General features: G+C 42.2%; 1 protein-coding gene across 1 annotated transcript in view; it reads left to right on the plus strand.

The window, feature by feature from the left end:
- The window catches only part of TMEM163 (transmembrane protein 163), a 238,182-nt gene that overhangs the window by 121,735 nt on the left and 88,596 nt on the right, over positions 1-27,851 (plus strand). Inside the window, exons 3-4 of the mRNA XM_019454495.2 lie at positions 13,959-14,002; positions 15,393-15,484. Of these exons, the coding sequence (XP_019310040.1) occupies positions 13,959-14,002; positions 15,393-15,484 (136 nt within the window). The remainder of the gene's footprint in view (positions 1-13,958; positions 14,003-15,392; positions 15,485-27,851) is intronic.

Consider the following 27,851-nt stretch of genomic DNA (forward strand, 5'->3'; position numbering starts at 1 on the left):
TTTCTGCACCTGTGCCAGTACAAGTACAGAATACATTTCTCAAAGTAGAACTGCTGGGTTCACTGGATCTGTGTTATAAATTTTGCTAAACATTTCCAAGTGTCCCTCCAAAGAGGCTTTCCCATTGGCACTGCAGGAGAGAATTTGTATCCCCATACCCTCACCAACCCTTGGCACTTAAAAAGTTCTTTTATTCTTGCCATTCTGACAGATGAAATAAAACTGATGTTTTCTTTTATCCAATTTTGCCATCTTAAGTTTATTGGCTGTTTAAAGTCTTTTTGTGAAATTGCTAGTTCTTATCCTTTAGGCTCTTGGGGTATTTTTATTTTATTTTATTTTATTTTATTTTATTTTATTTTATTCTATTCTATTCTATTCTATTTTAATTTAATTTAATTTTTTGAAAGAGTGTGTGTACATGAACGGGAGAAGGGCAAAGAGAGAATGTTAAGTAGGTTCTATGCTGGGCATGGAGCCCAACATGGGGATCCAACTCAGGACTGTGAGATCATGACCTGAGTTGAAATCAAGAGTTGGCCACTCAACTAACTGAGCCACCCAGCACCCCCTCTTGCTTTTTTTAAATGCTGATTTGTAAGTGTTCCTTTCTTAAGAACTAAAGTATAATACACGTACAGAAGAATGCACAGATCAAAATGAGAGTTTGATGAATTTTCACAAAATGAATGTACCTGTGTAATGACCACTCACACTTACTCATCTTTTTACTTGAGAAGACCTTCTTCTGTCCCCTCCCACTCACTACTCTCTATGCCAGAGGTAATCACATCTTGAATTCTACCACCATACGTTGCTTTGCCTGTTTTTTGAATGTTATACAAACAGAACCATAAATAGATCATCTGCTCAGTGAATGCTTTATTTTCCTTCCTTTCCCCTTGTCATTATTTGTCGGGATTCATACATGTAATTACAAGTAGCTGTATTTCATTTATTGTCACAATTGTCTACTATTCCATAGGATGAATATACCACCAGTTTATCCATTCTACGGTTGAACATTTGGATTGTTTCCAGTTTGACAATTAGGAAATGTGCTGTGTTAACTATGCTGCTGTGAATGGTTTTGTAAGTGTCTTTTCATATCCATATATATATATTTCTTTTGGTATATATCTAGGAGTGGAATGGCTGCATCGTAGAGTGAGATAATTTTTTATAGATACTGGCAGCCAGTTTTCTAAAGCATTCATACCAATTTACATTTCCACCAGCAGTTTTTAAGAGTTCCAGTTGGAACACATCCTTGCTAGCATTTGAAATGGTCAGCCATTTTTCTTCTGTAGGGGTATCTCTTTGTGATTTAATTTTCTTTTCCCTGGTTGCTAACGAAGTTGAGCATATTTTCATGTGTTTATTCATTATTTGTATATCATTTTTTTTTTCATAAGAAGCCTGTTAAATCTTTTGCCCATTTTCCTTTTGGGTTGTTTTTCTTTTATTGATTTGTAAGGCTTCTTTATGTATTCTGGATACAGTCCATTGTTAGTTACTAGTATGTAAATATCTTCTTCCACTCTGTGGCTTGCTGTTTTGCTCTTTTAATGGGATCTTATAATGTAGTTTAATTTACTGATCTTTACCTTTATGATTAATGTGTTTATGTCCTGTTTAAGAAATCTTGTCCTTCCCCCAAAGGTATGAAAATGTTCTCCTGTGTTATGAAATACATGTCTCAAATAGATATCTACTGTATTATTTTGTACTTATCATATATACCCACAGAACGTCTCCAGTTGTTTTTTGTGTATGGTGAGGTAGAGTCAATGTCTCAGTACCATTTATTGAAAAGACCTTTCTTGTCCCCAGTATACTTCAGCAGTGCCTTTGTTATAAATCAAGTGACCACATATATGTGGATCTTATTTTGTTCTGTGGTCTTTTGGTTTATCCTTTTGCCAATACTGTTCTGTCTCAATTAGCAGAAGATTTTGAAATAAATCTTGATATCTGGTCATGACTGTCTTCCAGGTTTTTTGGTTGTTGAGTATTATCTTAGCTATTCTTGACTCTTCAAGTTCCACTTAAACTTGAGAATCATCTTATTCTCTCACAAAAAACCTGCTAGAAGTTTGGTTGCTAATATCAAATTTTGTAATCTATGAACATTGTATATCCCTCCATATATTTAGTCTTCCTTAACTTCTCTCTGTAATGTCTTATTATTTTTCTAGGCAGAGGTATTACACCATTTTCATTAGTTTATCTCTAGATATTTGACTTTTTCGGTTCAAAATAGTATCTTTTTAGACTTGGATTTTCTCACTGTTGGTGACTAATATAGAAATAACTGGTTCTTGTGTGTTGATTTAGTGCCTGGTGGTTTTATGTATGCTGAATGCACATCTTAATCCTCTTTGCTTCTCTGATTCTGTCTGCCAGTTTGCCAGTACCTCACTGTTCAAAAACTGGGGCTTTATGGAGAGGTGGGCATGAAAGGAGCAGCATGCAGTTTTAATTTGAGTATCTTTTCCCAGGGTGCTTTACCTCAAATCTTGATAATCTACCTTGACAAGCATCTTGCTTCCTTGTGAGCAAGAGAAGACTGCGTGGTCCGCTGTGCAACCTCTGCTCTTCTCTTTGAAAATGCCATTGGTTTTCCAGCTGCTTGATACTTACACCAGTGGGTGTCTGAGCCCTTACTCCTTTAGTTTCACTTCCCTTTCTCTCTAGTGTGTGGATTATGGGGAAAAGGTTAAGGAGTGGCTCTGGATCAGGAGCCCCATCTACTTACAACCAAACTTGTTATGCCTGTAAGTGGTAATTGTTTGGGCTATAGATAAGCTATAGCATCAAATTGTGGAAAACTCTGAACTCTGCCTAAGATTAGATTCAGGTATATTATCAGTTCTCAACATCTTCCTCAGTATAATGTAAATTTTAATGTATTTGTAGATTTTCTTTGTAATTGGGGCTTCAAGGTTGACCACTGGCTAGTTTCTTTGATCATTATATTTTTTCTCTAGCATTCCATGCTTTGGTGGGTTTTGTAGAGGAGAGCGGTAGGAAGGGAGGAGACAGAAGGTCTTTATTCTATCAGGTTTGACTTTTATTCTCCAAGTGATAATGCTGATGATCTTCTAATGGCTTTGATTTAGTGCCATTGAGTAAATGTTTATTCAGCACCATTTCATTAAGCCAAATTTTGAAGTCTTATTTAGTGTACTCCTCTTCCCCATAATATGTTCTTTTTTTTAAAAATTCCTTTAGTAACTCTTTAAACCAAAGGGGTCCATTGTGTGGTTTTATGTGTCAGATGAAGGGCCGTCTTAATGATCTTACAAGGATGACCTTAAGTGACAACATCCATGCTATTGCTAGCTCTCATTGCCCAGGACATTAGCTTTTGGTCCTGGTGTGAATTAATCATTGCATGTTAAATAAAAACCAGACATTACTATTAGGTTTAGGGATTACTCAAGCATTTATTTATTTTTTTAGTAAGAAATTACTATTTTTAAAAAATACTAATTTGTTTTGAGGGGGAGAGAGAAAGACAGTGTGAGCGAACGCATGTGCATGAGTGGTGGGGAGAGGCAGAGAGGGGAGAGAGAATCCCAAGCAAGTTTTGTGCTGTCAGTGTGCAGCCGGACATGGGGCTTGATCTCACAGACTTTGAGATCATGACCTGAGCTGAAGTCAAGAGTCAGATGCTTAAGTGATTGAACCACCTAGGTACCCTGCTCAGTAAACAATTATTGAGCACCAACTAGGTACTAGTGCTTTCACAGGCCCTGGGTATAGAGAGTTGAATACAATATAACCCCAGACTTAGGTTTTCATAAGCTGGTTGGGGAAGACAAGGATCATTTCTTGTGTTACAAGATGAGGGCAGTAGAGGTGGGAGCCTTGGGTGGCAGAGGAGGAGTCCTGGGCCAAGTTAGATTCATTCTTCTACATGTTGGTGTCCAGTTTTCCAAGCACCATTTGCTAAAGAGACTTTTTTTCCACTGGATACTGTTTCCTGCTTTGTCAAAGATTAGTTGGCCATACATTTGTGGGTCCAATTTGGGTTCTTTATTCTATTCCATTGGTCTATGTGTCTGTTTTTGTGCCAATACCATACACTCTTGATGATTACGGCTTTGTGGTAGAGGCTTAAGTCTGGGATTGTGATGCCTCTTGTTTTGGTTTTCTTCTTCAGTATTACTTTGGCTATTTGGGGTCTTTTGTGTTTCCACACAAATTTTAGGATTGTGCGTTCTAGCTTTGAGAAGAATGCTAGTGCAATTTTGATTGGCATTGCATTGAATGTGTAGATTGCTTTGGGTACTATTGACATTTTAACAATATTTGTGCTTCTAATCCATGAGCAAGGGATACAGGAGTGCTGATGCATAGGGGCACGTGTACACCTAAGTTTATAGCAGCACTTTCAGCAATAGTCAAATTATGGAAAGAGCCTAAATGTCCATCAACTGATGAATGGATAAAGAAGATGTGGTTTATATATACAATGGAATACTACTTGGCAATGAGAAAGAATAAAATTGTGCTATTCGCAGCAATGTGGATGGAACTGGAGGGTGTCATGCTAAGTGAAATAAGTCAGTCAGAGAAAGACAGATGGCATACTTTTTCAGTCATATGTGGATCTTGAGAAACTTAACAGAAGACCATGGGGGAAGGGAGGGGGGAAAATAGTTACAAACAGGGAGGAAGGGTGGCAAACCATAAGAGACTCTTCAAGAGAACAAATGGAGGGTTGATGGGGGGTGGGGGAAAGGGGAAAGTGGGTGATGGGCATTGAGGAGGGCACTCGTTGGGATGAGCACTGGGGTGTGTTGTATGGAAGCCAATTTGACAATTATATTAAAAAATAAAAAAAATTTAAAAAATAAATAATGGGCTGTGAGTGAGCATTCAGGCTTGCATTTCCCAGCAACTGCACTCAGAACAGAAGGCTAGAGAAGACCAACTGTGAGGGTTCTGTTTTGTAAAAATTTCCCCATCTCTGTTTTCTATTGAATGAATGCTTTATTTACTAGGTGAAAATAGCAGTGTTCTGTGATGAAGGGCTAGTTAGTGCATTAAGAGGCATATTTCATCAAATCGTTCAGCAAGTCACCGCAATATCCCCAGCTCATCGCAACAGTAGGCAGCATGTAGTAGATACTCAGTAAACATTTGTTTGTTAAATGAAAGAATAATTGGTGAGCTCAGGCTGTCCGTGTTGGTCTGGACAGGGTGGGTTGCAGGACAAGGTCTGAGTGTAATCTGAGGATGCCCAAGCACACCCAGTGCTCACAGGCAACAGACTACTTTCTTGAAAGCCATGCTGGGATCACAGGGAACCACAGCACAGAGAGGAGTCAAATCACATGTAGTGGAAAATATGTAATTGACATTCAGCAAGAACCCTGCTCCTATTATTTGTTCTGGTCAGTGAGGTCTTTGGAGTCCGTGTACCAACAAGTGAGGGAAGATGGTTCACTTGATTGAAGATAGTCCATAAATATTCATAAAAGTTAGGTAGCCAGGGCTTCAAGCAGCTTTCCCTCCTCTTCATTCCCTCTTCTTTGTAGAAGAAGCAAAGTGAAGGTGTGTGTGGTTGAGAAAACCAGCATGGCTCTTGGTTTTTTGTCCCTGAGCTGGTGCCTCCTGTGTGTGTGGTACTTCTGAGAAGCTGTCTAAACTAGGTGTCTTCTGTTGAGTGGCGGTTGTCCTGCCTACATTCCAGTAACACTGACTCTAGTTCTGGAATGGGGGTCAGGTGTGTTTCATGTTACACTAACTGAAGCAGGGTGAATATATTGTGTGTGTCGGAGGCAGTCAGGGTGCCCTGCTCTCCTTGGGGGGATGACTCTCCTTGGGTTGTTTTCATTCTAATTTTTTTCATTTGTATTATTCTGTGCTAGCTCTTGGCTTTCTGGTTTTAGGGCTGTTCTTGCCCTCCCATAGTCCTAGGTATTTGCTATTTGCAAATGCTCCAAGTTCTCCTTGAAAGAATGGTCCTTATAGAGGCCAGTTTCTCCATTGTGCCCCATAAAGTGCTAACTGTCAATCCAATTGCTGATGGAATGGCTGCCTGGTAACACAGATGGGCCTCAGTGTATTGAATCTGTGGTCCTGTCTGCCTTCTCTCTGAAGACTCAGTTCACAGCAAGCTGGAGCTAAGGAGAAGTTGTTGTTTCAATCAGTCAATCAATCAAGGAATCAATCTGAATGCTTTCATGTGTTTATGCACTGATACAGGTATGTAGGAGACATCAGGAAACAAAGCAGAAAAGCTTATGGACTTTGTAGTGCTTGCATTCTAATGGGTCAAGGGGGGCATAATGGTATGCGATATTTATGAATAAGAAATCAGATAGTGGGGTAGAAGATAATATGTGCTCTGGTTAAAGAAAATGTAGAGCAAGATCAGGGGGAACTAAGATGTGGGAACTGGGGCAGGTTTCTCTATTAAATAGGGGGGCCGGGACAGGCCCAGGTGAGCTTTGGCCAGAGACCTGAAGGAATGGAGTGGGCCATTTGCATCCTGGGGTAGGAATGCTCTCTGCTAGAGCCCAGACCTGGCAGGAGGCCAGTGAGGAGGCCCCTGGGCTAGAAAGCAGTGAGCTGGTGTGGCTGGTGGTGGTGGGGAGGTCAGTGCACAGGGATTTTGGCCTTTACATGGAGTACAACAAGCAGAACCACTCTGGCTGCATGTCATGGATGCAGGGGCAGAGGTACAGGCAAGGGAGATGGCTAGGAGAATATGAGGAGTCTAGGCAAGACATTTTTGCGGTTGCCCCCTCTTATAAACCTGAATGCAAATGTATCTTTCATTGTAAAGTGGCCCAGGCCACTATTAAATGACATTTGGACCTCCACAGCACTAGAACAAAGGCAATATTCTCCAACCTCTTCAAATCCTCTCTTGCTGTGGGTTACAGATGGTCTTGTGGGTATGTAATTGGGAGAGGGAACATTTGGCCACTTTCTCTACATGACCACATACCTCTAGGTCATGTCAAAGAGAGAAGAAGAGTCTCACGATTATCCCTGGGGTCTTGGCAAGGCTTTGCTTGTCTACAGGCTGACAGAGCCCAGGAAGGTAGGGGGAAGTGTCCATAGCAGGCCTGGGACTAACTAATGGGTCTCCATTCTGGGGAAGCTCTACAGAAATGATAAAGGCTTTAGAACCTAGTCCATGGTAGAGCTTGTTGTAAATTCCTACTGTAATTTACAGTAGGAAACACCAGAGGCTACTGTCCAAGCAGCACAATGACTGGCAGGCATTTTGCTGAGGACTGCAGATATGGAGATGAATCTACTGTCCTTTCCCGTAAGCTGCTCGTGGGCTGCATCTAAAGTCCCATAATCAAGCCTGCTGGGTCAGCTAGATAGCAGAGGTGGCCAGGCAGGTAAGGGAGGCCACCTGGGTCTGATGCTGCAGGAGAGGCAGGTGACCAAGAGCACATGCCCTGTCCAGCAATGGCCTCACTGGGAGAAAGGGATAGACCCACACCGGCTGATCTCAGGTTTTCCAGAGAAGCCAAAAATCCAGGTCTTCTTCTTCTTTGTTTTAATTTGTGAAGTCTCCTGATTTAATTTTTTTTAAGGTTTATTTATTTTTGAGAGAGAGAGATGGAGTACAAGTGGGAGAGGGGCAGAGAGAGAGGGAGACACAGAATCTGAAGCAGGCTCCAGGCTCCAAGCTGTCAGCACAGAACCCAATGTGGGGCTCGAACCCACAGACAGTGAGATCATGACCTGAGCTAAAGTTGGACCCCCAACCGACTGAGCCACTCAGGCGCCCCATGAAGTCTCCTGATTTTAAAATGGCAGTAGCCAACTCTAATATTTGAAGAGTACTATATAGGTCAAACAAAAACTTTCAAATTTCATCCTCAGGTGGCCCTTTTGCCAACTCTGGTCTAAACAGATAAAATACAAAGTCAAGTTGCTATGCTGCGACTGAGGAGGAGTAGTCTAATGGGCAAAGCAGTTTTGAGTTTTCAAACCACTTCTCCCTCTTTTCTGCCAGTGATAACTGAATTCAGCATCCTATCGCAGATGATTGTAGTCTAATCTGTTTGTGTGTGAGAGAGTCTGGAAGTTATTGGACGCTCTGTGGAAGTGAGTTGGAACGTAGATCAGTTAATTTTGACTCCTCTCAGCTCCACCTCTTCTGCCGTCTAGGCAGTAGCAAGCACGATGAAGGTGGTGATGGAAAGAATTCTCAAGTTGGGTTAATTATGAAGCTGTGGGTGAGGCGGTTGCCAGGCGTCTGAGTGACAGAGATGGTTTAATTAAAGTGGGATTGATTTATTAGCGCTTTACTGGCCACATAATTTAGCAACTCGGAGGTGTTACGCGGCCTGGGGTATTGCTAAAGAGTGCTAAGGCTCAAGATAATTATTGCCTTACTTAGGAGAGAATGACAGATGGGACCTCATTGTTGCCGTAAATCTAGCCTGCAATGGAAATGGCATTCTTTGTGTAACGTTGTTGAGGGGCTCTCTGGCTCAGACCACAGTTGCCTTGCTGGCGCTCCCACCTCTCTGTGCATTTCCAAGGCACTTTGAACCTCCACACCCCTCTCTCAAGCTTGGGGCTTATTCAGCTGCGTGATTTGCATTTGGCTTTGCCCTAACAATGGGTTGCCTGGGTCTGCTCCGTTTTCCAGCTGTCTTTCTGTTTGAATTTTGAGTTTTCAGTCTGATGGACTTTCTGGCCCATGTGTGACTTAGTCGAGGAAGGTCTTTGACCAGACCTGTATAAATATTTATTTAAGACTTCTGTTGTCTGTGTGCTTCTGGGAGTGTAGCTGTTACTACCCCTTCGACACAGAAATGAAAGTAGAGTGTAGGACAAGAGAAAACCTGGGAGACAGGAGGTTCCATGGACAGAGAGGGACATTTTACTTACGTGCCACACCCTGGCTCACCTGACCCTGATGTGTGCTTCTGCAAACTCTCTGGGGCATTAGCAGTCCACTCAGGTAGGTGATTTAGCTTAGAGAAATGGATTTCAGAAACTGAGCTGTAATGAAGACATGTATGATAGTACATTTTCCTGTTAGCCAGAAGCCCTGCAGCCTGCCCCCCAGTGTACATCATAAATCTGATTTCCGCTCTTCTGTTTTAGATCTTTGGCTATATTGTTAAGCGTTGGGTAATTTTTCCCCCCAATAAAATGGATTTCCTTTTTCTAATTTGAATGGCCATGTATGATGGTTGTAGAAAAATGTGGAAAATACAAAAAAAATTGATAGGAAAGAAATCCACTCAAATATCCCCACCCACTAAAGACTGACCACTATCACCATTTGAGCTTTTTTTCTAGTTGTTTGCAATGCATCTTAAAAACATGGTTGTACTGTAAAGCTAGTTATACACATGTATTACGCTTTTCTACCTCATATTTTTGCTCAAACAATAAGGAAATCTATTATTTCACATAACTTTCCTCCACTCCTTCTTGCATCAGGCAAAATGGCCTCACACATACCAGACATTCTATTTCAGGGCCTTTGCACTGACCCTTCTTGTTATCTGGAAGGTTCTTCTTCTAGGTGATTGCATGGCTCACTCCCTCACCTCCTCCACGTCTTTGCTCAAATGTCATCTTTGCAGTGAAGCCTCTTCTGACCTCCCCATTAAGTTTTCACCTGTGCTAGCCAGATGCCTCCTGACATAGGCCCATCCTTTTTCATGGCACCCAGTGCTGATGACACCTATCATGCCACCTATGTGTTTATTATCAATATCATTATTCTAACTAATGTGCTCATAGAAGCATTAACTAAATGTACTTTTTGTCAACATTTTGAAATACCTTACATGTAGCTTAATCTTTTTAATGGAGTGTACTTTAATCATCACCCTGTTACTGGACTTTTAAATTGCATCCAGTGTTTTGATCTTATAAATTACATAAACCTATGATGAACCTTTTGTGTATAAAGTGTTTTTCCATATCTTTTTTTAAAATATGTTTTTATTTTTGAGAGAGGAAGAGAGTGCACGAGTTGGGGAGGGGCAAAGAGAGAGGGAGACACAGAATATGAAGTAGGCTCCAGGCTCTCCACTGTCAGTACAGAGCCCAATGTGGGGCTTGAACTTGTGAACCACGAGATCATGACCTGAGCTGAAGTCGGATGCTTAACCAACTGAACCACCCAGGCACCCCATAACGTGTTTTTCCATTTCTTAGTCATTAAAAGAGATTCTTGGACATAGGATTACTGAACAAGGTAAATTGTCTTCAGACTCATGGCTGCAAGTGGTACAAACTCAACTCAAGCTGGCTCAAGCAAATTAAAGGAAATTACCAGCTGACATATTTGAAAAATACAGGGGTAGACTTCAGTTAGGGCTGATTCCAGAGGTTCAGTGCATGTTATCAGGGATCTGATATCCTTCATATCTGCTTTCCTTTGTGTTGGCTTCATTCTAAGTCAGCTTCTCCCCATTTAGGACAAAATTGCTACCTGTAGCCCCTGTTTTCATGCTGCCAACTATACAGTCCCATATTGGAAAGACATCCCCTTCCCAGTATTTTTGGCGCAAACTCCGGACAGGTTCTCGCTGGCTCACATTGAATTGTGCCCCTCTTGAATCTTTACCTTTGGCTGTGGGACAAGGGTATATGAGAGTGGAGCTGATGATGTCATTCAACACAAACCACACACGCTGAGGATAAGGATGTAGCTCTCCCCAGGGGAGACTCAGGGTGCTCTTACCTCAATGGGGAATGGATGTGGGGAAGGCCCCAAAACTACAGATCTTCATTTTACTTAGGAACATTTTAGAAACTCTGTGCTTTCATAGGGGAGAAAAAAAAGGCACGGAAAATGAAGGGAGTCCAGTCACATCCTAAGCATGCGTGTTTGGATGTGCGAGGCCAGCCCAATCAGATGGTGGTCTACTGCTGCTCTCTCCAGGGAAAGGGAGGCAGGCGTGAAGGGGGAAACGCAGGCCTGGGCCCCCTGGGGAATGAGGCTCCAGTGGCCTGTGATTGCATGCCTCGTCGGCTGTTGGCAGCCACTGGCTCCCGGAGTGCATGTTTAAATTATGAGCAGTGGAGACAAGTTCTAAATGTGAGGAGCAGAAGTGTTCTGGAAAATTTCCCTAGGGTGTTCTGATAGCAATGCTCTCCGGATGAATTTAGAGGCTCCTGACAGTAGGGCACTCCATTCCAGAGCAGCGGTGGTGTTTGTCATGCAGGTCCCGCACTGCCAGCTGACAGCCTCAGCAGCTTTTGTGGCCCTTGCCTTGACCCAGAGCAATCTTCGTAAGAGAGCTCCGCTTCATAGCAGCCCCACTGCCTTCTCTCTGTGCATATTGCCAGCTGGCAGCGTAATTTTGAGGTCGAAAGGGTCCTTATCTGTCACCCACTGTTGAATGTACACCTGCCTTCAAGGTATTGCTAGACTTTTGTTGGACCTGTGGTGGCTTTCAGCTACCCTAAGCCAAGTATGATTGTGGCTCCAGGGGCACCTGCTTTGTAATCCCTACCTTGGTGGTCAGTCATCTTGGCTCCGGTCTGCTGTTCTCCAAGTGGGAACTGCCCACAAAGGGAAGCTGTCAGAGCCAAGGCCCTGTGGAGGGCCCCTCAGTGTACCCCAGATTCCCCACACAATTTAGCATTATCTCCCTTTGCAGCTTATCAGGGAGATCAGATGGAGCCAATTTATAAGTAAATGATACATGTTAGTCCTTCCCTTCTGTGAAGGACTCTGGTTAACCTGGAGCTCTTAGTCAAACTTTCTTTGGTGCACGGGGATAGAATAATATTAATATTCCATTTGTGCTCTAAGTTATTCATCCCCTGGGCAGGCTTGAAGTACTCACCCAGTCAGAACTTTCCATATGATTCTGAGAAGGTTTGAAATCATAGACACTGACTCCAACTGAATCAGGGAAACCCCTCATCAATGGCCATCTCCTTTGTGGGATTCCAGAGTCTCTAAGGTAAAGTTCCTTGAGTTTGTCAACATAATCAACTGGGTGTACACCTCTTTGAAATCTGTAATCCACTGTGTAAATGTGTGGTCTTACTGAATAGCTGATTAAAGCTTTTTACAGTAACCGGTAACAGTTTACCTCTTGGGAAAGCAGGCAGTCTTCTGGGATGGCAAATGTGGTACTTTATCCATTGTGCCCTCCATTCCATGGTGCCCAGGGCAGACAGTGATGGGTGGGGACAGTGCGGGAGCTCTTCTTTATCTGCTGTGTATATTGAGCATCTGGGCAAGATGTTAGTAGGAGCTAAAAAGGTTTCCATTGCTGATGAACAAGTAATCCACAAAAAGCACAGAGCCAAGATACTGTAAAAACAGGCTGTAAAGTAAAAAAAAAAACAAAAAACAAAAAACAAAAAACAAAACAAAACAAAAAAACCAACAACAACCCAATACTTGTTTCTGTGAAATTTTATGAAGCTTAACAAGTTACCGAGAACTTGGTGCAAGTCAGGCTTAGCGTCCTCTAGTGTATCTTGGTGCTCAGTGCAATTCCTCAAGGGATCTCCTGCTATATTTGCTCATGTCAATGTGGCCTGTGAGTTGAGTTCTTTGGGAAGAGCCAGAGCCCCTTTGCATCACCATGGCTGTGTTGCCCACAAAAGCTACACCCCATCACTGCTCACAGCTGGCTCTGCCCTTCTCCTTATGCCCAGGAACAACGCAGGGATAATGATGTAGCTCATTGCAAGAGCCAGAGATGGTTGGGAATTGAATGAATTGCATTGGTCTTACACAGCCTGAGGGCTGGAGTGTAGCTGACTCCCTGGAAGGGCTTGGAAACGTGAAGAAGCCAGTGGTTCTCTTGCCCCAGAATTGTATTTACCCTATGCTTGTCTCTCCACTCCTTGGTGTTTATAGCAAACGATGGCCAACTCCACCTCTGTGTTCTTAGGTTTCAATTCTCACAACATTAATCAACCATCTAGATTCTCTCTTGGTCTCAATTCTTAATTCACAGAAAATGAAGTATGCTTGGTTCACATTGGGTCAGATGACCCCATAAAAGCTGGGGGCAGGGGCACAAAGCACAATATGGCTGTCCAGGGCCCATTCCTGGATGTTATGGGGAGGACAGAGAATGGGGCCATGTGGTGAGCTGAGTTGGGGCTCAAATGGGTATGGACCTCCATGCCCCACACCTATGCCTCACTTACTCCATGAGTCAATGTTTTTCATACCTGTGCCTGGGACAATCTACTTCAAACCTTTGCTGACCCACTGGGTAGGGTTTTATTCTTTGTTGGAGGGTGGACATATGCTTGATAATATGGCTTTAAGTCAAACTGAGAACAACAGTCTTTGAAGCTGGACATGGGCACAGAACAGATCACAGAATTAGACAGACACACCACTCAGTTGACTTTCCCCCCAAAAAGGTAGATAGATTTTTGAACATGGAGAAATGTCCTTATTACAACTTGTAGACATCTCTTATTTGTAGACATCTCTTATTTAAGATCATTTGCTATGGTTTTTCCAAACTGTTTTCTTGACGCCTACACTGGATTTTCAGCTCTGATGGGAAAGAGATTTCTCTGAACTGTGTTAGCAGTGACATGTGTGTGTAGATACCTCAACTAATTACCTGATGATGGGAACATTGTGGATGGTGGCACTTTTACCCTGGCAGTTTCATGTGGTTCCCAGCTCTCTGTTCCCAATTGCTAAAGTCTCAAAGTCTCAGCAGCCATTTGATTGACAGGTGCTTGGACATTTTCATTCTGAAGCCAGCCCTTTGGTGCTAGAGGATGCAGTGGGAAGGGTTGCTGTTGCCAGTGGAGTCCACAATCTTTTCACCTTCACTTTCCTTTTTTCAGTTCATAGGGTTGACAAGTACAGTTAATTTTTAACTTAATGCTCTTGGAACTTTTCCACTGATGTTTAAAAGGCCCTATCAACTATATTAATATACTCATAAATGAGAGAAAATATCCATGAGGTCTTAAAATATGCTGAATAATATTTTCTTTCTTTTTAGCTGTCTCCGTTATGAGGTACAGCGCCTCTGCTTTTGGGTTTGCAGTAAGTAACCTGAAATGTACTTTTATGAAGTTTTGCACGTTTTTCCTGAGCCCACAAATCTCACTCTGGGCTGGCAGTTCAGAGGGTGGTTAGCTGAAGAGAGCTTAGCGTGACAAACCTTTTATGGAAATAGCTTCTATAAAAAAAAAAAAAAAAAAAAAAAAAAAACAACTACAATTTTGAAGGAAACAATGATACTCTACACGTCTCCAGAACAGATTAGGGGACCTCATTTTCCACGCCTGGTTGAGAGGATGGTTTTAGCCTGTTTTTCTCCCTCAAGGTTGTAGGTTTGAAAGTGGGTACACACTGGAGTGAAGCATTTACTGGTACAGGCAGAGGTGTTGGGGTTAGGATTGGGGCTGCTGGCACTAGACAAGTCAGTCTGTAGCCCCACTAGGAGTAACCTGGGTCCTGAACCTGTTTCCTGATGGGAATTGGTCAGAGAAAACAGGTCTCAGATGTTTTATAGGCTAGGCATGTTGCAAGCTTGGGTGTAGTTTCCCCACATTCCTTCAAGACAGTGCTAGTGCTTGGAGTTTTCCAGCTGAAAAGTGAGATGTGGTGCAGTGACTCATCTGGGGAGCTCCAACATCCTCCTATGTAGCTTTAGGGTTTCCTGTACCTGAGGGCATGTGTTCCTGTTCCCAAACCCACTTCTGCCCTTTGATGTGAGAACTTAAAGTTTTGGAGGTTGTAGATTGTTTTCAGAATCTTTTGAAAGGTATGGACAGTCTCTCCAGAAAAATGCCCCCCCCCCCCACACCCACCCCTCCCTTTTATCCCCTTTCTTCTGTCTCTGTCCCTCACACATTCACTCATTCATTCAAACAAGAGCATTGAATTTTTTATACAATTCTGAAATGTTAGATTTCCCAGAATCCTTGGGGTATCTCACCCTGAACCTTACTCTCAGTCTCACCCTTGAACCTTATATAGAACAATCGTATCGAGAGCCGGAAACATAGAATCCTTATCCTGAATCTTTTACTTGGGATGTAGGGGAAAGTGCTGCAATTATTTGTCTGCTGGGGGATATGGGTCAGAACAGTACAACTCTCCCCATATCTCCCTGTATCTCCAGAGCGCTAGAAGCTGGGGCCCAGGGAGCAGAGCCCACTGCACCACAGAGTGTGCTTTCTCAGTCCGTGGGAGCAGTGGGAGGTCTGTGGAGAAGCCATGGCACTGCCACCAGGCCGGCATGTCGGGTGACCTCAGCTCCATATTCCCAGGACCCAACATGAGGATGATGAGTAGCCTATATCATGATGATGTGAAGCTTCTTTGCTCTGAGATCACTGGCTCAGATTCCAAGCCTTTGTGTCTTGTGTCTTCACCGTCATGCTTTTTTAACGCTGGAAAACACTAATGCCATGTCTCCTTCTCCTAGTTTGATGCCATCCTCGACGTCCTGTCATCGGCGATTGTCCTGTGGCGTTACAGCAATGCTGCCGCTGTACACTCTGCCCATAGGGAGTACATGTAAGTGGATTTTTATCTTGTCCCAGGCTGCCGAACCCTTGCAAAGGAAGGCCACGTAATTAGGCTGTCAGCATAACTCACCTTGCAACTTTGGTTCCAGGGATGAGAATGAGGACCCAAGTTTACTTTGAGCGTGGCTGCTGTGATATCAGCCGTATGATAGGCACCTTCTGGGATGGTCACAGAGATGGGACATCCTTTTATAATTCTCCCTGTCCTCTGCTCTTGAGTCTGGAGTGAATGTTTGTATGCTCATTTGTCTGTCCTTCTGTCCATCTATCCATTGATCTACCTATGCTTCAATCCATCCATTCTTCCATCCTCTTTCTCTATGTGTTTTTGGAATCTTTGTTCTCTGGAATTTTCATGCTTTTTTTTTCTTCGTAAGTAAGATGACTTTTCCACTGTAATTTATGGGAGATATCTTGAGGGTGTTCTAGATTACCCTACTGGTCTTACATTCCTCTATTAGAGGGTGTGGCTTCTCCCAGTCTCTACATCCTGTGGGTGATGGTTTTGTCTTTGAGGAATTTGAGTTTGTGACCATAAAACACATCTTTTCCAACTTGCATCTCTTTATTCCATTTTAAATCTCCAGGCTGATAGCACAGGTTCCAGAGTTAGATATCTTGGCTTTGAATCTTAGCTTACCACTTGCTAGCTCTGTGACCATAGGAAGTTGCTAACTGTTCTATGCCTTGTTTCCTCATCTAGAAAAGCAGAAAAACAACAATAACTCCTTCACAGAGATATTGTATATATTATATATGTATAATATAATGTATGTTATATTAGAACAGTATGTATATGTGTATATATATGTATATATAATGTCTGTGTATATATCTATATATCTATATAACATATATATAATATATGTTTGGCATGTAGTTCAGGAAACCTTAGCTGCCATCTTTATTATTAGGTAATTATTAAGGGGGCTCCTCTGAGACTGAGCCACCACTGGTCATTTACCCCACCTCTGTACTTTTGGACAATTTAATACAAATGAGTAAATGTTATCCACAGTGTGATTTGTGTGGTGCCCAGACAGAAGGTTCTCTTGATGAGGATGCTGTGTCATACTTAAATGTATGAATGTTGAGATACAAACGTTAGGTGCTAGGGGACTCTGGTAGTAATATATCTGGGGTTGCATATGCCAAATGGAAAGCTTTTGAAAGATGATGCTATAGCTGATTCACAAATGAGAACACATTTTATTTCATTGTTGGCTTTAGGTAGAGCATAGAAACTTCTTTTAAGTATTACATATTTATTTAAATGTACATTAGCTCTTTTAACAAATATGAAGTATTGAATGTGTGATGCCCCAGATGATATTGTTCAGGATAAAGTTGATTTTTTTGAGTCAACTTATGGTTGAAAAACTTAAGAGAACAATTGTAGTAAATTGATTTTGTGAAATTTCAAACTATGGTACTATAATGATCAAAGTTGAGTTAACAGTGGTGCAGCCAAAGGAGCAGCCAATGCAACAACCCAAGTGGTTGCTGGCTATGATTTGAGGAATACAGTGAGAACAATCTAGAAATATGCTCACATTTTAAGAGTTAGTCCTGTCTCTCTCCAAGGATGATATGTTCTTTGGTTCTATAGTTGTACTGTCTGGTGCAATAGCTGCTGGTGGCTATTCTGGCACTTAGGTGTAGCTGGTCTGAACTAAGAGGTGTTGTAAGTATAAAATACACACTACATCCCAAAGACTTAGTAAAAAAAAAAAAAAGTAAACATTTTATTCATAACTTTAAAAATATTGATTGTATGTTGATATAAGAATATTTTGGATATGGGGCTCCTGGCTGCCTCAGTTTGTAGAGCGTTCAACTCTTGATCTCGGGGTGGGGGGGTGTGAGTTCAGGTTCCATGTTGGGTGTAGAGGTTACTTAAAAGTTAAAATTAAAAAAAAAAATTTTTTTAAAGATGTTTATTTATTTTTGAGAGAGACAGAGCACAAGCAGGGAGGGGCAGAGAGGGAGGGAGACACAGAATCCGAAACAGGCTGTAGGTTCTGACCTGTCAGCACAGAGCCAGATGCGGACCTTGAACCCATGAACTGTGAGAGCATGGCCTGAGCCGAAGTTGGATGCTCAACTGACTGAGCCACACAGGCGCCCCCAAATCTTTTTTTTTTTTTAACGTTTATTTATTTTTGAGGCAGAGAGAGACAGAGCATTAATGGGGGAGGGGCAGAGAGAGAGGGAGACACAGAATTGGAAGCAGGCTCCAGGCTCTGAGCCACCAGCCCAGAGCCCGACGCGGGGCTCGAACTCACGGGCTGTGAGATCGTGACCTGAGCTGAAGTCGGACGCTTAACCGACTTAGCCACCCAGGCGCCCCACCAAATCTTTTTTTTTTTAAAGAATATTTTGGATATATTGGATTAAACTATTATAATTAATTTTACTTGCTTCTGTTTCTTTTTTCTAATGTGGCTTTTAAAAAATTTTAATTACTTATGTGGCTTATAGTATAATTCTTTTGGGCCTTGACCTCAAAAGAGAGAGCTCTTCCCTCTCTGTCTTTTCTTACTTTAGAAATAATAATCCAGAATTTGATTTGCGATTCCAGAAGGAATTGAGTTCAGTGTTACTCAATTTCTCTCTTCTAATTTGCTCTTTTAAATCTGATTTCCTTTATGCTGAAATGAGTTTCTTATGTATTAGTCACAAATCTACAAATTATTGTAGCTTTTCCATAGAGTCAGGATCTCTTTGAGCATTTGCCAGGTGGCCTTGAGTTTTCCAAGATGAAAAGACTGATGACAAGAAATGTGTTTTGGTTTTCAGTGATTGCAAAATAGGTACCATTACAAAAATGTATATCTCTCATGATACCCCAAAGGCAAAAATTCCGAGTAGTTGCTTTGATAATTCCCAGATTCATGCAATGATGCCAGTGAATTTATTTGGAGATTCTTAAATGTAGGGATTAAAACAATATCCCACAATCCATTGTATTGTTGGCTTTAGTTTAAAGTTTTAATCTCTGCCTCATCCCATGTAAATTAAAAATTCATGGAATCACTGCCAGATGAGAAACCGATGTTTGCGTATTAATGGGCATGAATGAATTATGAGAGGCATAGCTAGAAAAACCACCGGTTTTCAGTTAGTTGCTGGAGAATAATAAATGAGGAAATACCCAACTGGTCCTTAGTTAATTCCTCTAATTTGTCCTACTTTGACTCTAAGCTTCAGAGAGAATCTTGAGCTTGGAATTGCCAGTACAGGGAGCAGTGGGACCTTTGTCAGCCTTGCTGCCTGATACTGTGTGTGCTGGCTGGGTGCTTGATGCCCAGCGGAAGAGAGGATGCCTTTAGCATCACCATAGGGTGTAGCTCTCAATCGTTTTGTTTTGCACTTCCTTTTTATTATGGTAAAAAACACTACCACTGGATTTACCATCTTAAACATTTTAAGTGTGTGGTTTAGTAGTATTAAATATATTCATTTTACGGTTGTGAGCTCCTTCATCATGCAAAGCTGAAACTTCATACTTACTAAACAGCTTCCCTTTTCCCTCTCCCCCAGCCCTTTGCAGCCATGATTCTACTTTGTTTCTATGCATTTGATTACTGTAGGTACCTCACATAAGTACAATCATAAGCTATTTGTTTTGTGACTGGCTTCTTTCACTAAATGTAATGGCCATGGCAAAATTAACAAATGGCCCTCATGGTTGAGAAATCTTGCTTAGGTAGACAGTCCTAGGTGTGGGGCACTGATCTGAGAATGAGATGCTCAAATCCAGCATTTCACAGGTGGTTTGCCTACTGGTGTGAATTTAGGCTGGGAATGGGTGGCTGATGTCAGGCAAGAACAAAAGGTCAGGGACATACGTTCCACCAAGTATTGGCCAGATGCTCCATCTGGGATTGAAGCAATGGTTGCAGAGTTGGGGAGGAGATGAAGGCAGTGAAGCAGGTGTTGTTTCCATCAGCCAGGAAAAGAGAGGGACCAGGTGGTTGGGGCTAATGGCAAGGAGGCATCCTGGCTGGTTTAGCCTGAGACTGACTGGGAGCATGGAAGGGAAAAAGCCGGAGGACTGGTTTGTAATTCACCATGAGGCACATAGGCTGCGAGTATGTGGATGAGAGAGAACACACTGCCTCTGCTTCCAAGGTCGGGGAGGCAGCTTCCTCAGGGAGCAACCAGGTTTTTCTTAGGCCAACTGGTGAGAGCAAGAGTCGGAAAAGAGTCTGAGGATGTGGAGAGTGGGATAGGATGAACGTGTTTTGGGGAAGGAAGGGTGCAGGGCCACACAGGGGGACACAGAAGAGCGTGGCTAGAAGGATAGGGTGGTGATGGTTGTCCTGGTGACAGTAGATTGCTGTGAGGCCACTAAAAGAATGAAGCACTATGTGTACATGTGCATTGTGATGTCCAAGTGTCATTAAGTGAAGAAAGCATAGAGCAAAACAGCGTTTAGGGTCTCTTCTCATTTGTTTTAACAAAAGAGGTTTGCATCCACACACACTGTTTAGGCATATAAAAAAAATCTCTACAAGGATATAAAGGAGACTGGCAGCAAGATCTCCTCAGGGAGGGGGACTGGGGACAGAAGAAAGAGAGGAGATGCTCTTTATATCCTTTAGACCAGAGCTGTCCAGCAGAAATCTCTACAATCATTATTGTTCTATAGCTGCACTGTGCAGTATCATCAAGCCATTACCCACATGTGGCCATTCACCATTTGCTATGTGGCTACATTTTTAACTTTATTTAATTTAAATTAATTGAACCATAAATAGCCACATGTGGCTGGTGGCTACTGAATTGGACAGTACCTCTTTAGGTAGTTCGATCATTTTTAATCCATTTTTTTATTAAAAATTTTTTTAACTTTTAAAATTTACTTTGAGAGGGACAGAGAGACCACGTGCAAGCTGGGAAGGGACAGAGAGAGGGAGAGAGGGAATCCCAATCCTGATAGTGCAGAGCTCAATGCAGGGCTCAAACTCATGAATATCATAACCTGAGCCGAAATCAAGAGTCAGATGCTTAACTGACTGAGCCAACCAGGCGCCCCTAATCCATTTTTTAAAAACAAAGTTGTTACTAAATCAAAGTCCAGGGGACTTGGAAATGAGAGAAAGGTAGGGGAGGAAGGAGGTGCTGGAGGAGGTGGGTGTGGGAGAAATTAGTGTAGGAGGAACCTGGCATGGCCAAATGACGCAGGGCGTTTCGCGCCTGTCTCAGCCATTGTCAGCCTTGTGTACTATGTAAGGCCATAGGAAGTACAGCTTCCTGCTGCCATCAGCTGTGGAGGGCCATCAGGATGCTTGCCATGGAAGGTACAGCTTGACACTGATTGGAAGCCTCTGACATTTTGCATGATTTCAACACAGGTGGGAGGCCCGTGAACACTCCCCAGTCCCAGCTGTCTCCTTGGGCCATTCGTCAGCTTGCTGAGATGGAGAGGTGGAGGCAGATGGGAGGCTGTTCACCTTTACAGGCTTGAACTTCTGCAACACTGAGGCAAAAACACAACCTGGGAGGCTATTCACTTGTTCCAAATGTACCTCCACATGGCATGATGCTCAGCAGCATATTGGAAAGCAAATTTGAGAGCTCTGGGGTAGATATTCTTAGAGAGGCATAAATCCTGGTGTGTCTCTTCATGTGAAATAAATGGGGCACGCCGGTTCTCACCCATGCAGGGTCCTTGCTCGGTCTTTCTCCCCCGCCCCCAATCTGCTGAGCCAAATGCCTTGGCCTGAAAACTACCAGTCGACAGGATAGCTTTTGATGACTGGTTTCAGCAACATTCTTGCTGCTTTTGGAAACAGCTCTGGAAATTGAAAAAGAAAAGAAACTGATTCAGTCAAGAAATAGCATATCGGCAATTTGCTTTTGGTGTCTGATCTAAGAGGACTGCAAAGGCCAGGAGTTATACCAGGAACATAGTGAAGTAGTACCGTGCCTCCCTCCCCCTCTTTGCACAGAGCATTCGGTCTGACCCTAAATCAGGGGCTTTGGGAGAGTGAACCATCTTTCCTCCACACTTTTCTAGTGCTCTTAACATTACCAAGCTCTTGAGTGTATTTTGAACCTGAACCTGGAAGAATAAATAATTTCAGAGAGTCCCTCAACAGCTGATGAGAACCAGTGTAGAAGGTAGAGAGCCTTCATAGCGGGACCTGAGCTCACATGCCTTGACCAGTTTGGATTTAGTCTTGCCTGAAGGCAAAGAGAGTTGCCATGGGAAGTTCCACAGTTGTGGGAAGTTCTATGAAGCCTGCAATGACACAGGCATGATATTAATGGGTTGTGGTGCTGTGGGCAGGATGTGTTAGAGAAAGAAGTGTAGGCTTCCTTAGTCTACTATGGGTAGAAATGTGTCCCCCAAAAGATACTGAAATCCTAATCCCCACTGCTACAGAATGTGACATTTTGGGAAATAGGGTCTTTGCAGATACAACTAAGTGAGATGAGGTCCTAATCCCATTTGACTGGAGTCCTTATAGGAAGAGGAGAAGATACACCAAGACAGAAGCACATGTGACAGCAGGGGCAGTGTTCAGAGTCCTGTATCTACAAGCCAAGGAACTCCAAGGATGGTTGGCAAACGCCAGTAGCTCAAGGAAGCAAGGAGGGATTCTGCCCTACAGGTTTCAGAGGGAGCGTGGGCCCACTGCCAACGCCTTGATTTTGAATTTCCAGCTTCCAGAACTGTGAGAGAGTAAATTTCTTTTATTTAAGCCCCTAAGTTTGTGGTGCTTGGTTACAGCAGCCACTGGAAAACTGCTGCTGTCCCCGAGAAGAGTCTCCTATCAGACCTGCACTCAACTGCTCTGTGACCTTGAGTGACGCACGAATTTTTCGAAACCTCAGTTACCTCCTCTGTGAAAGGGGGTGGGCTGTGACAACTACCAAATGGTGTTGTGGTGAAGATAAGACACGATACTGAATGTGACATGAGTATGTGCTCAAAAAATGTTAGATCACTTATTTTCCATCCTTGGAGTTTTGAAAATGTTTTTTCAATAGTCATAGTGGGATACTTTGAAATTATGCTTTTGTTTTAATTTCCTTTGAACAGTATAGAACAAAGGACTTTGCAAGGAAAAAAATCTAAAAACCCAGACATATACTCGCATATTGAGAAAGTTGCTTTTGACCTAGGGACATGGGGTAATAGTGTAGTGAGGTAATAAAAGATTATTATCGCTTGATTTCCTGATTTCATTTCTTCATCCCACCCCTAAAACAAATCTCATCTGTGTGGGGCACAACAAAGTAATATATGATTTTTGTAAAAAGTTAAGGTAATTCATACAGGTACAAAGGACGTAGCAATTGTCAGAGAGCCTTCCAGGGAGAACCGTAGCTAAAGTTTAGTTGTGTATTGTGTTGGTGTGTGCACATACATCTTTTTTTTTCCTACATAAATAGAGATAATCTATATATACCCTTATGCAAACTGTTTTTTCTCTACTTACCACCATGTTTTGGACATTTTCCCATCTTTGGATAAATAGAGGTATGTTATTTTTTGAAAGCTATTCAGTATTCTGTGCATGGATTTAACATATTTTGTTAAGTACTTTTCTACTGAAGATGCAGGTTGTTTCCAGCTTCTTGGGGCTAGAAGCAACCTGAAATAACTGTCCTTACACGTTCGTATTGTAATGCTTGTCTTCTTATTTCTTGAGGATAAATTACTAGAAGTCTGGGTCGAAGAATATGCTTAGAGTTCTGATGCCCAGTGTGAAACTGTTCTCCAAGTAGGTCATACAAATTTACATTCGCACCAGTATGGGTGAGGATGTCTGTTGACTCACCTTTACCAGCAGTAAGTGCTACCATTCTTTGTGAGCTGAGCTACTTGTCCAGGTGGGAAATCAAATTCTCCACGTTAAGGTGCACATGTTTAGTTATCAGGCTGAGCATATTCTCAGATTTGTTTTGGCATTTGTATTTCTTTTGGGAACTGGGTTGCCAGAATTTCAGATGGGAATGAGGATCCTTTTGTTTCCTTTTTGAACCATTTCCCAGACATAGGCTATAGAACTTAGGTGACAAAGTAAGTACAACTTAATAACTGATCAGATCCTTCCTGCCTTGCCCCTCTCAACCCCACCCCCACCATATTCTTTTTTTGCAGTGCCATGGTTTTTTTTTTTCTTTCACAGATCTAAATACCTGCATTAATTTATGTATTGGTATATTTGTTGAGTGTCTATTGCCCTCAGAAGACTTTAAGCTCACAAGGGCAAGGGTATTCCTTAAGTGTCTTAATCTTTTAACCTTCTTCCACCTGGCATTTACTAGTTGCTCATTTAAAGAGATGCAGAATGAAAGATTGAATCATGGGAGCTCTTCATCTTATGTAAAGTTGCAGTAACTTTTATTAAGATGATAAGTATTTATTCAACACCTCCTCTGTGTTGGGTATCATGCTGGGCTTTGCGTTAGGTAGAGGTACTATTTGACACCTGGTAGAGAAGGGAAATAGTGTTTCTGAAGGCTCATGGCTGGTAATGGCTACAACTGGGGTTTGAACCTACCTTCTGCTTGCTCTGAAATTTCCTTGTAATCATTATGCAACACTGCCTCTTCAAATGATCGTTTGTGTGTCTTTGTTTTACCAGTTTTTCATTCCAGCTCCTTCCCCTGCCCTGCCCCCCCAACCCTTCCTCCTGGAAATGCCCTTTCTTAGCAACTTGCTGCAAGCCAGATTTAATTGTAAGGGAGAAGAAAAGTGGTATGGATGCAGAAGGGTTAAGAGCTATAAAAAAATACAACTGAAAATTCAGTCCTGGGCTTGGGTTCTAACTCTGGTAGGTAGGGAAATGGTTGGCTGCTGGCCAGACATAGATAAACTGCTAGGGCAGTCTAGGGGCAGGATGCCATGCCCAGGAGCAGCTGTCATGTCTTGGTCCCTTGGCAAATGGCTGCTGTGACAAGTACCATGGCCCTCCTGTGTCTCAAAGGTCTTAGAAATGAAGATCATTTGTCTTAGCTGCAGCCTGGACTTCTTGCATGCTCTTTGAAGCTTTGGTTCTTATTTTCACACCAAGTTGGCAGCTGCGTAGGACCTACTGGATCCTGGGCCAAGGGCTCTGTGGGTTTGTTATAAAGGAGCAGGAGCACACCTTTGTCCGTGGCTGTGGCCTCTCCTTTGGCACCCACTGTTGGAACAAGGCATTTGTTGAGTGGAGAGGGTTCCATCCCCAAGGACACCAGGGCCCAACACTGTGAATGGGCCTGGCCCCTTCACCTGAAGATGGTCACTGTTTGGAAACCTGAGCCTGGAAGTCACCATATTTGTCATTTCTCCATCTTCCACTCTGGTCCCTGTGCTTTGTGGTGAACAGATTTAATTCAGGAATCTTCCTTGAAGTGGGGAGGTTTAAGATAGACAGGTGAGAATGGGGTCATTCTCTTTTTGTGACCACTTTTGGTGGTGGGAGATTTCGGCAGGCTCTTTGCCTTCTCTCAGTGGTCCTATTTTCAGAGGACAGGTCTGTGGACTTGGTTTCTCCATAGTCATCTTTGAAGTTTCAGGGTCAGAGTTTTTCAGGGCACATTTCTTCTCCCTTTGGTCTCCAGATCTTTTCCTGTGTGTTAGCTGTTGAACATTGAAATTCAATTTAACTGTGTGTAGTACCATTGACTACTGATGAACACCAACTCTTGGTGCTGGCTATGGCTTGAAGACTACTTTCTTCTTTATTACAGCTTGCATTTTCTGAAAAATATTTTATAAGGTACATATGCTATTTTTGTAATCCTATCAAAGATACTTTTTCCTTTTGGGGGAATATAAAAAGCAAGCCAGTCTGGGAACAAGGAATAAAACTCTCACTCATCTCCTTGATGTTTGTGCTGCCTTCCTTTGATTATCCTACTGGGTGCTATTGTACTCCACATCAGCACCACCGGGTGCTTTTACATATGATTACTCCTCTTCTGAAGGGACCTGCCAGTGTATGCAGCCTTCCTTGGGCAAGGATGTCTATGAAATGATGGAATTTTTCATGTGGAATTTTCCATTTTCATGGAATTATGGTGATTTTTTTCTCCCCATCTCCTGCCTTTCTCTAAATAGTTGCACGCTTTGAGTTTTTAGTCATCTGGGTTTTACCAGCATCTCCCTGTATCAGGATTCAGCCTACTCATATCACTAAGTAGAAGGCATCTACAGGAATATTTGAGTTGTTTGGGGTTTTTGTTTGTTTGTTTTTTGCCTACCTCATAAAATTGTTAGGAGAAACAAATGAGATAATATAAGTAAGTTGCCTGGCACAGCATTTGACAAATAGTAGGTATCTCATAAACGGGGTTTATTTTTAATAGTAGATTGGCCAGGAAAAATAGAGATAAGGGTGTTTTGATTTTAAATGTTTATTTATTTTGAGAGGGGGGAGGGGCAGAGGGAGGGAGAGAAAGACTCTTAAGCAGGCGCTCTACTCAGTGTAGAGCCTGATGCAGGACCTGATCTCATGACCCTGGGATCATGATCTGAACCAAAATTAAGAGACACTCAACCAACTGAGCAACCCAGGTGCCCCTAACCATGTTTTTTAAAAATAACTTTATTAAAATATAATTCACACAACCTGCAACTCATGCATTTAAAGTGTGTAAGTCAATGGTTTTTAATATTCATAGCATTGATCAAAACATTTTCATTGCCATGAAAAGAAGCCCCACTCCTTTTAGCTTCCTCTACTTCCAACTTGCCTTTCCCCTGCTCCTAGTCCTAGGCAATCACTAATCTTTTGGTCTGTATAGTTTAGCCTAATCCTGAGCTTTCATAGAAGTGGATTTATACGCTCTGTGGTCCTTTGTGGCTCCACATGTTTTCTTCCTTCCCTTAGTCTGTCACTTTGCATAATGTTTCCAGCCTTCCTCCACTTTGTAGCATGTATCAGTATTTTCTTTCTTTTTATTGTTACATCATATTCCATTATATGGATGTCCCACATTTGGTTTATCCATTCATCAGTTGATGGACATTTATTTGGGTTGTTTCATTTTGGCTATTATGAATAATGCTGCTGTAAACATTTGTATACATGTGTTTGTATGGAAATAATGTTCTTATTTCTTTTGGCTTTGTACTTATAAGTGAAAATTGCTGGGCTATATCATAACTCTATATCTAACATTTGAAGAATTGTCAAACTTTTCCAAAGTAGCTGCACCATTTTAAATTGCCATCAGCAGTGTATGAGGGTTCCAATTTCTCCACATCCTCATCGGCACTTGTTATTATCTGCTTTTTTAATTCTAGCCATCCTGGTGGGTATGAGTGGTGTCTTATCGTGGTTTTGATTTATACTTGAAGGTTCTTATGCATCTGGACAGTCACCATACTTTCCCCCTGTTTGTTTCTTCCTCTTGATGCCATAGAACCTTTAGAAGCTATGTTACCCCTGCTAGTAAAGTAGTTTGTCTGGAAGAAGTTTCCTTCAAGAGGTCCATCACCCTATTGATAATGTCCTCTGGCCTCCTTATGGCTCTGCAGAGTCTGGCTAATGGCCTTATAGACTGAGTTTTGGTTTTAATGACACAAATACAGGAGAATCAGATTAATTAGGCTCATAGAACTGATGTATAAAAACAGGATGCCAATTTATTAGTGGATGTGTAGTATGGTCATCATAAGAATCTTGTCTGGATATCCATGTGGTTTTCTTAATTTTTCTCCCTGTTGGGAGAAATACTATCAGCATCTGCTGGCAATGGAAGATTCCTTTTCCTTTTCCTTTTCCTTTTCCTTTTCCTTTTCCTTTTCCTTTTCCTTTTCCTTTTCTATTGCATATTTTCAGAGTGCCTGTAGGCCCTAAACATATAGCTGTAGGTTTTATGGTCTGGTAGGGAGTCAAGGGTTTTTGTAGAATTTTTGTTCTGATCTGATAGGTTTTGATCTAGAAGTTAAACTTTTAGGCCAGTCTTAACCACTGATTTTCTTGCCATGGTTTGGGGACTGTGCTAAGTACTTTCTCTGATTTGTCTCATTTAATCCTCAGAACAATCCTATGAGGTACAGGTATCACTACCCCAATTATATAGATGAGGAAATGGATATGGAGAGGTACAGTGACTTGCCCAGAGTTGTAGAGCTGGGATTAATGCTGGTGATTTGCACCAAGCCCTGCTGGACTCCAAAGCCTGGTGCTGCCTTCATTTCGGGGCAGTACTGTGTTTGTCCTGCTCAGGTGAGAAGCCTCATGGATTCCCTGTGTGCTGATGATAGGTGTGACCGTGGGCTCAGAAGTAAGACTTAGCAGAAAACAGCTGTGAACAGCCCCAAACTTTAGCCCCAACTTGAGAGGCAAAAAAAAAAAAAAAAAATCTGTGTTTTAAGTCTATTTCTGCTACACATAGTGTAG

The sequence above is a fragment of the Panthera pardus genome, unplaced genomic scaffold (genome assembly GCF_024362965.1).
Source record: "Panthera pardus isolate Hobbes unplaced genomic scaffold, ASM2436296v1 HiC_scaffold_10, whole genome shotgun sequence".
Classification (NCBI taxonomy): domain Eukaryota; kingdom Metazoa; phylum Chordata; class Mammalia; order Carnivora; family Felidae; genus Panthera; species Panthera pardus.